At 42.0% G+C, this 16,182-nt stretch overlaps 1 protein-coding gene across 1 annotated transcript in view; it reads right to left on the bottom strand.

Annotated features, from left to right (window-relative positions):
* LAMC1 (laminin subunit gamma 1) overlaps positions 1-16,182 on the bottom strand; it is a 174,107-nt gene that overhangs the window by 10,871 nt on the left and 147,054 nt on the right. Inside the window, exons 16-24 of the mRNA XM_053243832.1 lie at positions 15,656-15,798; positions 12,964-13,142; positions 8,536-8,692; positions 7,388-7,593; positions 6,212-6,291; positions 4,556-4,693; positions 4,229-4,373; positions 3,265-3,414; positions 2,110-2,224 (exon numbers count right to left, since the gene is read on the bottom strand). Of these exons, the coding sequence (XP_053099807.1) occupies positions 2,110-2,224; positions 3,265-3,414; positions 4,229-4,373; positions 4,556-4,693; positions 6,212-6,291; positions 7,388-7,593; positions 8,536-8,692; positions 12,964-13,142; positions 15,656-15,798 (1,313 nt within the window). The remainder of the gene's footprint in view (positions 1-2,109; positions 2,225-3,264; positions 3,415-4,228; positions 4,374-4,555; positions 4,694-6,211; positions 6,292-7,387; positions 7,594-8,535; positions 8,693-12,963; positions 13,143-15,655; positions 15,799-16,182) is intronic.

Genomic DNA, 16,182 nt, shown 5'->3' on the forward strand with positions numbered 1-16,182 from the left:
ACTGTTCTACTATCGTCCGACACCCCAGCACAGTTTTACCACCACACTAAGATCTAGGCCATAGTCCAAGTCCTTTGAGAAGTGGGAAAACTGCTGGTACGCACACTGCTCCCAGGTCCAATTCAATACACATCTAGCCAAATCTACTCAGACTACTGTCTATTTGGCAGAAAGAAAAATGTACCATTGACAACAAATTGTGTATACATGTTCAGCAGCAGCTTAGAGCGTCTTGGACTGGAAAGACCAGTCCAAATATCTGCACAACTATGAAGCTTTCTAGGTGACCTAACATGCCTACAAGGTGAATTTGGGCCAGTTAGGCTCAGCAGAGAGGGTTGTGAGTGGGAGGTGGGATAACTACAGGTATTCAGTTCTTGAAGGGTGATCCATCAATGTCTCCCTCCAAACGTACACACAGCAAAATATTAGGAGGTAAGAGTGCTGTAGGACACATACAAGCACACTACATGATGAAAATGTTGCTTCACTTTTTACTTTGTTTTAATTTGTCTTGTCTTGTTGTATTTGCATTGTCTTCTTGTACTGATTTGTATTGCCCAGAGATGTCAGTTTTGGGCGGTATACAAATGTGCTAAATAAATAACTCAGTAATAAAACAGAGCTGCACAACTTCGGCCCTCCAGCTACAACTTGAACTACAACTCCCATCATCCCCAGCCACAGTGGCCAATAGGGATGATCTAGGAGTTGCGCGCAGGTGGACCAAAGTTGTACAGCCCTGTTCTAAAACATGAAATTAGCTCGTTACTATTCAAGGGCCTGTGATTGGACTACTAATGAGGTATGGTGAAGCAGAAGTAGCCAGTCAATCACTTCCACTGGTTCACTGCCTCACCAACTGCTTCATCGGTGGGCAGGTGATTGCCTCTACTGCCCTGCTGCCGCCGCCAACCTCCTTCAGTTCATCTATTCCACTCCTAGATGTTTGAAGAGGCAGGGGCAGGACACAGAGCAAGGGGAAATGGGGGAGCGGGGGAGGAGAACCATGTGTGGCAGCAGTGGTAACTGCCACTACCTTGGGATAGGGGATGGGGACAGAGAGATTGGGAGGAATCTGGTGAATAGTATGCTTTGTTTGACATGGGGGTGGGGGCTCATCAAGCTGCCTCAGGCACAAAAGGGGCTTGGATTGGACCTGTAAAAGACCAGCCAAGATGTGACTGAGAACCAAGAGGAGGGGCTTTAATTTCAGAAATAAAAAGAAAGCAGATTTAAACAAGACATTAGGAGGAATTTTCTAATTGTATGAGCTGTTTGACAGTGAAACCACCTGCCTTGCACAGTAGCAGGCTCTCATACATTGGAAGCTTTTCGAACAGAGACTGGACAGCCATCTGTCGGGATGCTTTCGTGCTTTCCTGCACTGAGCAGGAGGCTAGACGAGAAGAGCTCCAAGGTCCCTTCCAACTCGGAAATTCTATGACTTCTACCTTCAGTGCAGCTTACAGATCCCTGTTCCTTGTATGCCACCATCCCCAATCTGAACAGGCCCAGACTGACTGCTGGGAACAGAGGCTTCAGGTTCAGCACCTCACACAGCACTCTGCACTACAAAACAAAAAGTTTTGAGGCCTAGGCAATCTCGATTCTGTGTCAGGAAATTTGTGCTTTCCCTGGCACTTTCAGGCACAGTTCTATAGCCACAATGGCTATGCCTTTAAAAACAAAAAACCCACTAGTCACACATGTATAAAAGCTACAAATAATTATGAAGTGGCCTCATATTCAGCCAGACCTTTGGACTATTTCCGAGAACATTGTCTATTCTGACTGGCCATCTAGGACATACTGCATGCAAAGCATATGCAACCAACAGGCGATTGCCCCTTCCCCGGAAGCACACACACACACCCCGACACCTCCTTGGGAAGCTGCATTCTACACTCCCACAGAAGCATGACAGACACATAGCCCTGGAAACACACATGATTGAAAGTGTTACAGCAGCACTGTTGGTAGTAATTGGGACAAGACATTTTGTGGAAGAATATCCTGACTCCCACTCAAAGAGAGGAAGCCCGAGTTACTCAAGGAGGACAGCCTGTCACTTTGCAAAATGACTCATTGGGAAGTCATGCCACCTACCTTTCAAATTGCTGAGAATGTCATTGGCCTCCTGGAGTGTGTTGTTCCCCTTCTTGGCAGCTTCTTCAGCCAGAGCCTTGGCAGCATCTGCTCGAGCTAAGAGCTGATCAGCCGTCTAAGCAAACACACAGCACATCATAGCATGCTCTGTCCCTCCTGCTCGGCCATGCCCTTATCTAGCCACAATAGACAGCACTAAACTAGACAATACACAGCATTAAACTATACAGTTGATTTCAGCCCCTTTCTTATTTATAGCCTCTCCCCTCCCAAAGGCAGAGGGTGGGTGCCAAAAGCAAAAGCTAGAATAAGGATTAATCTAATTCAACACATCTAATTCAATGACATTACGTTGCCTTTTCCACCTTAGTTCTGAGGCACCCCAAGACTGGCTCAAACACGATTTTGCAAAGAGGCCCTGACAATCTCTGCTCCCCAAACCATTGTGGTAAGGTGGCAAACTAGTCTGTATAACCTAGAGCATGTATAACTGTTATAACTGGAGCACCATGGACCCCCAGTACCACACTTGACCATGCTTGACTTCTCCCCACCAAAAGGGGGAATGTAGCATCCGCCTGGTGAGAGACCAAGCAAAACTTTGTGACTAATTCCAAGACTAGACCAAACACTCACCCCTTATTTGTGGTGGCCTGGGTGGGGCAAATCTCCCAGCATTGACAGGAAAGGGGAGTTTGGGAAAACCACTGAAGAGTAAAGTATTCCCCCCAGAAGAAAACAGAGATGGCCTCAGGAATGGGGTGGGTCTACAGCACTTTCATTCTGCATTCAGTGTACAACATTTTATATAAGAATTTGTCTCATCCTTTAACACTGTGCTCACCAATACCTACATCTTCCATTTATAGGGATAATTTCTCCCATGCTTGCTACTCAATGCCCAGCTGTCCCTTCAGCATTTCCATCTCCTAAGCATTTACCCAGGGTCCTAGGGCCCACACTGTTCCCCTTCCACATGTTGGCACAGCTACACCACAGACATGCACTCACGATCTTAAAGTAACATTGCCACGAAGAGTCCTAAATACCTGGCCATCCCACTTCTCCAAGACATGATAAAGTATGCCATCCCTGCTCTCACATAATGTTATAGTTTCCAACAGAGGTGAGAGTCAATACAAAAGTTGAACTGACCTGCTGTTCAGTCTTGCCTTTCTCCAAAAGGTTCTTGACTTCCAGCTCTTTCCCTTTCATGTCTTCTCTCAAGACCTCATAATCCTTCAGCTTCCTGTTAATTAGCTGATCCAGATCTCTGGCTTCTTTCTTGATCTTATTTGCTTCATTCTGTACATAGAGAAGAAACAGGAAGATGAACAGCTTCCATGAAAGTGGCAAAGTGACTGAACTGGGACTGCACAGTATATTTTCAAGTGACTGCAATTATAAATCTAACATTCAATTACCTAATTGGCTCCTTCTTTTAAAAAAGGACTCCAAAGCAGGAACAGATCATTTTGCAGAACACCCTCCAGATGCTTGGCAAAAGAATCCAAATTCCAAAGTAAGTGTTGAGTGGATTGGACTTCACTGCAATGTCAATACAAGATCTCCTTGTCACTTCCCCTTCCTCCTAATTTATTGAGATGGTGGGAGGGGTTCTTGGGTGTTGCAGCAGAGCCTCTGTTAGGCACTGGATGCTGCCATGAATGTGCCCAGCAGCACCCAAAGATAATGGCAACCACCCAAAGACAATAGCAACCACATGCCCAGCAGCACCCAAAAGGCAATGGTACCCAGAAAGGGATACCAGAAGACAGGCACAGAAATACAACCCCTCCAGCAAGGGGAATCTTTGGGTAATTTATAGTAGAATTTCCATGTCTGTGAATGTGCTTTGTTCTGTGTAATTTAAAATACCCAAGGGATGTATGTTTGTGTTTTTAATCTACTGTGCGTTCTTTCTTCTTGTTCAGATTTGTCAAAATGGATGTATTTTTTAAAAAAATCAAATTGTCTCTTAGCTAAAGTTAAAAACTTGAACCATTACTTCCAGGGTCGCCTACATAAGGGTGTTAGAACAAGCCATGGCAATTGTTGGATCAAAGGTTGGCCAGACATAATGTCTGACGCACTGTTCAAGATGCTTAACTCAACATACCTCTAGCTCCTCAGCATCTATAAGTGGTACTTTGGTGAGGTTAGCATAGATCTTCAGAGCTTTTTCCCCAGCTTCTTGTGCTTCCATATGGACCTTGTCTGCCTGCTTTTCTAGATCTCGGGAAATGTCTTTTGCTTGATTATACCTAGGAAGCAAGATAATCCAATTAATATTCCTGCCTGCCTGACCTGTTGGTCTAAAAGGTATAATTTCCTGCCTTAGGCAACACTGTTTGAAAGGCAATTCAGAAGTTTCAAAAGTAAAAGTTAATGCAGAGGACACTCTGGAATAAAGCATGGTCACTGCTGCTTTTCATTTCAGACTTACTTTCTGTTAAGGTCACCAATATCATTCCCTGTTTTATTCTCTCCTGCCAGAGCATCCAAAAGCAGTTTATATGCCTGCGATGATGTATCATTTGCATCTTTGGCTATCTGCACAATATCATCAGCTTCCTGCTTGTGCCTAGAGCAACATTAGAAAGGAAAAGCAAGTGATTAGAAAACTGTCACTGTTTCTTGTTTTCCTTTCCAAGCATCATTTCTTGAGGTCTAAATATGAGGCACTTTTCAAAGCAACTGACAATGTGTCATCATTCTTCAGTTTCAACAGCATTGCTTGAATGGCCTCTGAACATTTAGCCACCACAGACTAATCCTAAACCAGGGATAGCCAGCATTTTTGGCAGTGCACCGCACAGCAAGTTCCACGTATGACACAGAACCACTCTAATACATGCTACAGCAGATAGACAATCCTGTGGCTTGGGCTGGTTTATACCTCTTGTCTACTGAGCTGCAAAGCAAGCAAGGTGCAGAAACAGATCTAGAAAAGCAGGCAGACAAGTCTGACTCTGTGCCATAGCCAGGCCCACTGGGCCTTCCTGCTGCCACCCAGGAGTGCTGCAAACTCTCATTGCCAGTGCCATCTTGTAAAACCACAGCCACAGGTTAGTTGTCCATGTGCTAAACTCTGTAGATGACTGTACTCCACCTGTTGGGAAGGACTGATGCAACTATTCCCTCCCATGTCTTGCAGAAAACTGAGTCTTTCCCACTAGTCAACAAGAGGGCTCAAACAGGAAGTGACTAATATAACAAAGAGGGGACAATGCTTGAGGCCTACTGCTAGCTGATACATGCCAATGTTATCAGACTGGAGGACAAGAGGACCAACTGATGATACACTCCTTTCAAGTAGCTAGTACATACAAGTTTAACCAACTGGAACACTGGGATTAGGACAAAGACATGCTGCATATTGAGGCTGGGCTCTTGCACCCTTCAGGGCCAATTAGAAATCTTTCTGAAGTCAAGTTCAGATATATGCGAGCATGAAATACATACACAAGAGTTATGAAGCTTTTGTGTGAGTTTAAATAATGCATTTCCCCTTTAAAATAAACACAGCTGGGGGCCTGAACCTTTCCCAGTTGACACACATATTTTAAAGAGCTACTATTTGCCCTTTCGGATAGGGAAGTGCCCTTTCATAATCAACATAGTGCTGTACGTATTGTGTATTCTGTACTGCGGTCAAGATAAACATGCCCTCAAAGAAGCAGCTGACAAATACTTGAATAAAAGTAGAAGCATCAATCCAATAAGCATAGGAGTATGTTTTGTGACTGCTTCAGTATTAGGCCCCAGTTTCTATCACTGACAGCTCTTCTTAAAGCAGGAGGAGAGATGAGAAGCAAGGGAAGGGTGCAGCGCTCTGGGGGATGGTAAACAAAGAGGAAATTGAGGGGTTGGGGAGCTGTTCCCACGAAGGAGTGAGCAAGTGTTTGCATATGGGGTGTGGGCTGTGCAGTAAGGTAGGCATTGGCGGGAGATAAATGTGAGAATAAAAGGGGGAGACAACCAAAGTGGAAGGAGAAAGGGCAGTCTTGTGTTTTCTGATGATGTTTCACCATACATTGTTAGGGTTCCCATTGAGTGTCCCCACCAAACACACTGCCTGAAAGGCTATAATGGGTCTCACCGTGCAGCTAACTGACGGGCCTCTTCTGCCAGGAGAGTCATGTTGTTGGGGTCGCTGGTTGATGTCGGAGGAGTAATAGACTAAGGAAGGAGCCAAATGTACTTTCATGAGTCACATATTACATCTGATTTAATGCTAAACAAAAAATACAAGTAATTGTTAACTCATACATTTAGAGCATATTGGTTTAAGAAACAACAGTAAATTCTTAGTTTGGCCATGCATATGCTTCTAAAAACTTGAATAGCAGCTGGGTTAGGATTGGGGGTTGGTTAGGATTGTGTCCACAACACGGGGGGTGGGGCTTTAACCCTTTGCCTCCATCCCACCATGGTCCTAATCTGAACTGCAGCTCTTCTCCTGTGGCTGCTTTTTGTTCTGACAGGTGTTCTTAACTTTTCTGTACCTACGGACCACCTAGATCAGGGGTAAGTAAGCAGCTGTTGCTGAACTACAGCTTCCACCATCTCCAGCTACAATTTATTGTGGCTGAGGATGATGCGAATTGTAGTTCAACAACAGCTGGAGGGCAAAGGTTGGCTACCTAGATCCTCAAGTATTACACATGGATCACCACCCCATTTATATTTTAATATAAGCTCCCATAAAGATCAGAGAAAAAAGTATACATAATTCTCCTGACCTAATTTGATCATTTTTATTAAAGGAGTGTTTCAAGACTGTTCTGTTTCTATAGTAAAAGGGTATTGTCATGCTGTTCATTCTTATTGCAGAGAAAAACTAGTGAGGGTGGAGGGGAGAAGATACGTGCAGCCAAGGCTAATCATATTGGCTTGGAAGTTGAATGCCACTGAGTTCACTAGGGAATACCTTCAGGTTAAATGTGCACAGGACTGCAGTCTTAGGGAAAGCTCTTTGACTGAATCTTTATATTTCACATAACCAGCTGATCCTGCTTGCTATGGAGAGGGGCAAGCCTCTACTAGACTAATGGAAATCATATTCAGCACACTGTTTGGCTTCTGCAATTTAACTAGAAGTTGCTTATACCCTCTGAAGCAGAAATTTCAGAATCCAAAGGGCTAGTAGCATGCCTTTCCCACCTCCAAAGCCACGATTCATCTACGAGTAAGCAGAATTGCTGAATACACATAGCCTTTCCCATTTCAAGTCTAAAAGTGTGAACCTTTAGTACAGAGCACAAGAACCACTCACCACATTGGCAACTGCCACTCTTGCTGCATGCAGCATATTTGAAGCTGATTCAATTAGTCCCTCTGTGTCGTCCATCCGAGCTCGGGCCTGTTCAGCAAGGTTTTCAGTCTCTCCCACTGTGTCCTGGATATTCCTTAGTCGGCCAAGTTGACTGGACAGGGTTCTGTTAATGTCCTGGAGACGATCCATCAGGCCCTGATCCACATCTGAGACAGGCAACATGAAAAGAGGAGAGAGTTTTTTAAATTAATTAATTTCACGCAAAGATCGACAATCATAAGAATAAAGCAGTGTCTCTCAAAATGCTTTACTGATAAGATGAAAATGTCAGAAATGCAAGAAGGAGGAAGATGCAAGTTTCCAAGAGTTTGCTGGGATACAGGCATTTGCCAAAATCTTGGAAATGGTCAACTTGAAAGAATTCAGAATTATGAAAAAGTGTTTCAAGGTTTCTTTACAAGCAACAACTCTATCGGGACCATATACAATGCCATTAAATCAGAATTCCTCAATTCCTTCACCAAACCTCTTCTGTGAAGCCCTTAGCTCTCCTCATCCCCAACTGGAAAAGCATTTGTCCCGTTACCATTTCCTCTCTCTTTCCCTCTTTTTGCTTTCCCCCCCTTTTTCTTCTGCTTTAAAAAGCAACCCACCCACCTGTGGTGCTACAGCACCACCACCTACTACTACTACTACAAATTAAAAGGGTGGCTTTTGTTCAACTTCTTCCAACTGCTCACAGGGCTAGGGATAAAAAACAATCTGACACAGACACACAAAAATGCTTGGCAATTCCCACAGCTTCTGAGATGACAATGTGTGAATAAGATAGCGAACCAAGTAGAATAACGCCATCATTTGCCTTCAGTGAAAAACACAAAGTATTCTGTGTTGCAGGGACATCAAACAATAAATTGTCCTTCATGGATTTCTTTGTATTAGAGCACTTTTTAAATATTTGGTGCCTCACATATAAGCAAACAACAATAATACTGTCATCACCCCGACTCCGAAGCATAGATCCATCAATATTATTTTCAAAGATCCCACCTCTTCTGAAAGACATTAAAGGCTAATAAAGGGTAAATAAATGGTAAAAGGTGCTCTTGGGACAGGGCAAAGAAGCCTGTCCCATGGCATCCACCTACCTTTGCTGTTTTGGGCATCCCGGAGCAAGTTCATGACATCTCTCTCTGCTTCTTTCAACCTGTCTTCAAAGGCCTGGTCCGTTATAGTTTCCTCACCAGTTCCAATACTGGCTATAAGATTTTCCAGGTCTCTCAGTCTCTCCCGCTGTTCTGCCACCTAAACAAGGAGGACAAAAGGTTAAGGAAAGAGGTTTCTATCCAAGCAATGTCAAGGCAGGCCAAGTACAAAGCATCTAAAACTGAAGGAGGAGTCACTTCGTGGTCATCAGTGTGCCTTCCAAGCAGGGTGGATAAAAATCAATGATTTTTTTAAAAAAATCAAAAATATTGGATTTTTTTTATTTAAATCAGATTTTTTTTATTTAAATCAGATTTTTTTAAAATAAAATGCTTTTTGAGGAAAATATATTACCATCCAAAGGTTATTCCATCATGAAATAAAGATTAGTTTTTTTAATTATGTAGAATAAGGCTGTATATGTTTAATTTTTTTGGTAAATAAATTCCATTAATCCATTCACAATGTCATGCTCTTCCAGAGGTTTTTGTAAGATTATTGGGCAGTTTCTCTGCCTACAAGATATTATCACAGATGCTTGGTTTACTTTTGCAGTTCTCAAAACTGAATTTGACTCAGCAGAGATCACTTGCCTCTTCTTCACAGCAAAAATGTTATGACATGAACAGAGTTGAGAAAAAGACCTTAATCCTATTGTTCTACAAACCTATGAATACAGAATCAACCCCTTCAGTGCTAATTTTCAAGAAGTTCAGTGAAATAGAATAGAAACAATATTTTTCTGATTGTTTGGAGTGGAATAGATCTGCACAAGAAGAAAGTGAAACTAAGTGTGAGGAGGGAGGGGCAAGCAGACAAGCAGTACAAAATGGAAGTGAAACTTTCTGAGCACAATACTGCATAGCCACAGACAGACAAGTCTTTGGATCTTTTTGTGTGTATGACCTGAGGTTTATCACATTCTTTCCTTGGAGGAAAAATCCTATAATGGCAGCAGGCCGTAAGAGAGACCCAGTTTGGCAATATTTTAATGAAGTTCCTTTACCTATTGGTAAGGCAGGCATGCGTGCAAAATGCAAACATTGCAACAAAGAAATGCAAGGCCTGGTGGCCCGAATGAGGCAACATCATGAGAAGTGCTGTGATGAAGATGACCAAAGAAACACATTTGAACAGGCAAGATCTTCAGGTTGGTAAACATTTTTATTGAATCATATAATATTTCTAAAGACTGCCTTGAACTGTCATGTTTGAGCAAAATTATATTTCTTATTGTTACTGCATGTTACTGTCATTTGGTACAGTTATGAAGAAAAGCAAATATTCCTTTTGGGGCAGTGCTGTGTACAATAAGCAGAAATTGTATAAACAATAAAATAACAGCATTGACTTTTTTGTTTAGGGGAATTCATGGATTCTGGAAACTATTCACCTTCAAGATCACCATCCTCCTGTTCTACAGTTTCAGAGTTATCCATCCAGGATAGTGCTTCATTAGCATCATCATCAGACACCCACAGCCACATATCACTATCACCTAAAAAAAAGAAAAAATCCTTCCCTCCTGGAACCACCATAGATAAGTTTGTGATAAAAACTAGCAGATTAGAAAAAGAGTTAATTGATGAAAAAATTGCCCAGTTTGTTTATGCAACGAACTCTTCTTTCCGTCTGACTGAGAACCCACATTTCATTAATATGGTTCAGTCACTGAGACCAGGATACAGTCCACCCAGCAGAGCAGATGTTGCAGGGAAACTGCTGGATAAAGTGTATGACAGAGAAATGGAGCAATGTGCAACAGCTCTGGAGGGTAGAATTGTTAACCTAAGTATTGATGGGTGGAGTAATGTCCACAATGATCCTATTGTATGTGCTTGTATAACAATTGAAGAAGGGAAAGTCTTCCTTGCACAAACAATTGATACGTCAGGAAATGCACACACAGCAGAATACTTACAAGAAGTGGCAGTAAAAGCTATAATAACATGTGAACAAAAATTCAAATGTCTAGTACGCAGTTTGGTCACAGACAATGCTGCAAATGTATCCAAGATGAGAAGAAATTTAGAAGAGCAGGAAGGGAATACAAAGCTAATAACATATGGTTGCAGTGCTCATTTGCTGCACCTCTTAGCCAAAGACTTAAGTGTTCCAGAAATAAAGACTAATGTTGAAATTGCTAAATACTTCCGTAACAATCACTTTGCTGCAGCAGCTCTGAAAAGGATGGGTGGAACCAAGCTAACGCTCCCACAAGATGTTAGATGGAACTCTGTGGTGGACTGTTTTGAGCAGTATATAAATAACTGGCCTATTCTGATGACAGTTTGTGAACAAAATCGAGATAAAATAGATGGCACTGTCACGGCCAAAATCCTCAACATTGGGCTTAAGAGAAATGTTGAACATATGCTGAGCATCCTGAAACCCATCTCTGAATCTTTAAATAAAATACAGAAAAATAGCTGTTTTATTGCTGATGCTGTTGAAATTTGGAAGGAACTGAGTGAACACTTAAAAACAGAACTACACATGGACAGAATTAAATTACAAGCATTAAAAAAAAGAATGGGACAAGTACTGTCTCCAGCTCATTTTTTGGCAAATATTGTCAATATCCAGTACCAGGGTCAAAACTTAAGTGCTGAGGAAGAGGAGTTAGTTATGACATGGGTATCCAGCAATCATCCATCTGTAATGCCAACTATAATAAACTTCAAAGCTAAGGGGGAACCATTCAAGAAATATATGTTTGCTGAAGATATTTTAAAGAAAGTCACACCAGTGAACTGGTGGAAGTCACTTAAGCACTTGGATTTAGAGACTGTTCAAGTAATGATTTCACTTTTAACAGCAGTTAAAATAAAGGACCCGATAAAGCAGGAAAGCTTGTTTTTCTTTTCCAGATTATGAACAAAGAAGAAGATGAAGATGACGAGTGAGCTACAGAGGACAGTATTTAAGTTTTTCATGTGTAGGCTGGGCTGACAGTCTAAGTTTCTTAAAATATATATTTTTTGTTTAGCCAAATTAGTTAACAAACATGGATGTTTGTTTAAGCAAATAACATATGCTGTAATGTTATTGTTTCAGTTGAATAAATCTATTTAAATTGTTATTATTAAGGTAATGATTATTTTTCTCCTTCCTAAGTACAACAGAAAAGTTGTCCAAATATGAATGATTAACCTATTAAACTGGGGATAAAAAAATATGAAAAGTTGTTATTCTAAAAATCTTCATCTACTTGCATATTAAAGTTATACCAGCAAGAATTAGTCTTTATGTAGAAAACTATGATTTAAATCAAGCCTTACTGACTAGTGATTTAAATCGTGAATTAAATCAGTTTGATTTAAATCAAATCCACCCTGCTTCCAAGGTGTGCGCAAATGCATGAGCTCAGAAGTTTTTTGTGTGTCTGCTCAGTCCATTTTAGATCTCACTCAGGTTGAATCAGGAAGGCCCGACTGAATGTACATGTGCGCGCACAGATTGCCTTGATACTGCCTCCCAGAACAAAACCCATTCGGCACACAGATGAAAGAAACAGAGAACACTGACTGTCATGCACGAGGGCTCTACAGAAATGAATAGGGACAGGAAAAATATGATTCTTTGTGGTTGCGATAGTTGCATCTTTAAACATGTTTCTGATTAAGTTAGTGGATCCTAAGAATGTCATCTTCTCGGGTTTCTTGTACCCATGCCTGCGATGAAAAAAATCTTAGAGCATTCTGACAGTTTCTGACAAAATGCAGAGATATTGCATTCTAGGAGGGGAATTCAGTGGAAATGCAATCACTTGATAGAGCTCCTAGTAACTTGCAATGGCCTCTAGACGAATTGATCTTCTCTTTCCACAACTGTCAAACCTTTTCCAAACTAATCAAAGACAAACATGTATAAAGCCTCAAAAGTACAACAAAACATACAACTGGGCAAATATATTATGAATTTCTGAGAGTGACCATAATATAGGAGCTAACAGACTGAGCTATGAACCAGTCCCCAGTTCAAATCTCAAACCTGCCATAAAAGGGAAGAGTAAAATGCTTCTGGAGAGAGAGCATCCAATTCACAAAGCATGGTTTGCAAGGACCTAACATTTAATTTGCATAGAGGAAAAATTAACAGAATTCAAGAGTTAAAACCACATGCTGAAATTGTTCCTATCAAAAGGCTGGGGTGAGATAAAACATTTTGACAGCACTGAAGTTGCTTGGTGGGCCAATATGTAATAGTTAAGGAAATCTGAGAACTGAGATTGCCCATGTGGGTTTTGTATAGCACGGAACTCATGTTCTCCTGGCCCCTGCTTGTACCTTAGCCCCCTCCCCTGACTGGCTTCCCTGCCTACAAAAGTAAATAAGCCATAAACACACAATTTTTCTTGTAGGTCTGACCTTATCTTTCACCAGTCTGTAACATGCAGGACACTCTTGACAGCTTGGCCGGGAACGGTTGTAGAAATAGTTCTCTTCACACTGGTCACAGCGGTTCCCCACAAATCCTTCTTTACACTCACAACGACCATCCTCTTTGCACTGAAGAGAACGAGAACCCTCAGGGTCACAGTCACAGGCTGAGGAAAAACAAGGTGTAAGAATCATGATGTGATAGAGGGAAATGAAAAGCAAAACCAACCTGTGTGGACTTATTCCAGGATATACATAAACAAAAATGTCTTGTGGAACTTTGAAGATAAATGAATTAACATATTTAAAGATGTCACAGGATTAACAAATTAGCATGCATTAGTTTTCAAGGAATCACAGGATGTTAGTGTTTTGTAGCAAAATTAATGCACACGGCTACTTATCTAGAAATAGTGCATTCTCACAAACAGCAATTGGTAATAACCCTGTGCCTGGACTGTACCATTTCATATGCCAGGTGAGGACTTGCAACACTGAATACTGTTCCACAGAGCTGGTATGAACCTATTGAGGGCACTTTTGTCCTTTTTCTAGATGGCAAAGATGGTGGGGGGAGGGGTGCGTACAAAACTTTCAAACATTTTCAGGGGATGGCTACCAGCAACAGTGCTTATTCTATCTTTTTCTGAAGACGCCGCAGTTTCTGTGGGTGGCAGGAGTAGCACTTGAAGCACTGCTGTCCTCCCAATGGCTAGCTATTGCCAACAATAGTTTCCCACTGTCCACCATTTTCACAATTGGCAGAAATGGGATGTGTGAATGATCAGGCCAACACTATGGTGCAGCATTCAATTATGCACATCTCCTACCTGCAATATGAAGTGGTACAGTCCAGACACAGGTTTACCATCTCAGCTACTATTTCTGAAAACAGGGCCACATAAAGAGAGTTTGAGAGCTGCTTCTCATGCCAGGTTTTCAAGAATGAAATCCATTCACATGAGGTCATATCCATGTTTAACTGTATAAGACACAAATGTAAGCCAACATTGGTATTTTATTCTACATTTCTACATTTCCATTTTATAGCCCGCTCGTCCTCCAAGGAGCCCAGAGCGGTGTACTACATACTTAAGTTTCTCCTCACAACAACCCTGTGAAGTAGGTTGGGCTGAGAGAGAAGTGACTGGCCCAGAGTCACCCAGCAAGTATCCTGGCTGAATGGGGACTTGAACTCGGGTCTCCCCAGTCCTAGTGCAGCACTCTAACCACTATACCATGCTGTCTCTTCATTTAGAGTATCATGGCTGAAGTCAGGTCTCCCCAGTTGTAGTCCAGCACGCTAACCACACCACCACACTGGCTAATTCATGTTTTAGGTATATTTTCACACTTAAATATACTTACCATTGCAACAGTGTGTCTCCTCACTGGCCCCAATGCTGGATCCATCAAAGCCATGGTTTCTGTACCGGGAGCCAACCACAAGAGTGCGTGCTCTCTCCCACCCACAGAGCAATTCTCCAATCTGCCCTTGGTACAGGCAACTAAACTATGGCTTCAATCTCTAGTTTGCATATAAACTATTGTCTTCATCAGTGCATGTGTCAACACAAAAATGTGGTTAATCCTGGGAAAGGAGGAAGTGGTGAAATTGCTCTGGAGAGGAAAGGATGCAGCAGAGCAGTCACACTAAGGCTGGTTCCCAGTACACAAAACCCTGTTTTGCAGGCAGCCATCATTACATCATCTACTACTACTATAGGCAGCCAGCACTACATCATCATCAGTGGTCCCTCTAATTTTTTTCATCTCTGTACGGAATGAGTTTTGTTCTGGGTGGCAGTATCAAAGCAGTGTGTGTGTGCGCATGTGCATTCAGAATGGGGCCTTCCTGATTCAACCTGAGTGGGATCTAAATTGAACTGAATGGACATCCAAAAACTTGTGAACGCATGCACGCCTTAGAGAGAACAGTGATCATCATCATCATATACTACTACACTGCTTTTATTGTTATTGTTATTTTCAATGGATGTTCTCAAAGCAATTTACATAGGAAAAGAATGATAAGGAGAAGATGGTTCCCTGTCCTCAAAGGCCTCATAGTCTACAAGAAACATAAGGGAGACACTGGCAACAGCCACTGGATCAATGCTGTGCTGGGGATGAATAGGTCTCCACTGGACCATGGGTGGATATGGCACTAGCCATATCCACCCATTAGTAAAATTTAATTTGTTCTTCAAGTATTAGGGAAACAGAGATGGGAGGATTTAGATACATTCCTATTTATGTCCCAATTTTACACACTTTGCATGTTCTCAAGCCTGATTTAGCAGCTAAAGGCCACATTCCAGAGTAAAGGCGTGGGAGTATAACAGCCAGAAAACAGGTCAGTTCTGTGACAAAATTCAGAGCAAGTGTTTATGACGAAGAGCAGCAGATGGTCTACGAGTATATGCAATTGCAGTGCCCTAGAGGTGGAAAGCAAGATTTGTACAACTTGAAAAACATCCTCACTGGACTTGAAATACACAACGTGCAGGAAGCAGACAAAGGGGAGTGGGTGGGAGAGAACCTCTTGTGACATCCAATGCAAAGACACTAATGGTGACAAGCAAAACAAGCAGATTCTCCATACAGAGGGAAAGGGCAGTAAGGCAGATGCAAGTTGAGTGATGGGACAGAAAAAATTATGCTCCCCACTCCCCCTTACGTTTGCAGCCTTCAGGCCCAAATCCAAAATGGTTGGCCTCACACCTCTCACAACGCTGGCCAGTGATGCCTGGCTGGCACTCGCACTGCCCAGTCTGTATGTCACAGTGGCCATCAGTGGAACCCAATGAATGGCAGTTACACCTAGAAGAGAAGGAAGGAACAATATATATGTTTTTTTATTTCTTTTAACATCAATGCACACAGTTAAGGCAACGAGATTGCATGCAACTGTCACATTTGATTTCTGCACAGTGCAATGAGATTCATGCCTTCCATGAGATGTTTCCAACAATGCTACACCTACTGTGAAAGTATGGGATACAAGACAAATGGCGTTTGACTATGAAATCTCTAGCAACACATACATTTGATCAAAAAGGAACTCTTTCTCTCTCACACACACACAGTGTCTAACCAATGGTCTAAACTTAATGCCATGTGTTACATGACTATAACATGTAGATTTTAAACATATTAGTACCTTTCAAGTCCTACACAACAAACAGAATGGAGCATCTCCTTGAG

Source organism: Hemicordylus capensis, chromosome 4, assembly GCF_027244095.1.
Source record: "Hemicordylus capensis ecotype Gifberg chromosome 4, rHemCap1.1.pri, whole genome shotgun sequence".
Classification (NCBI taxonomy): domain Eukaryota; kingdom Metazoa; phylum Chordata; class Lepidosauria; order Squamata; family Cordylidae; genus Hemicordylus; species Hemicordylus capensis.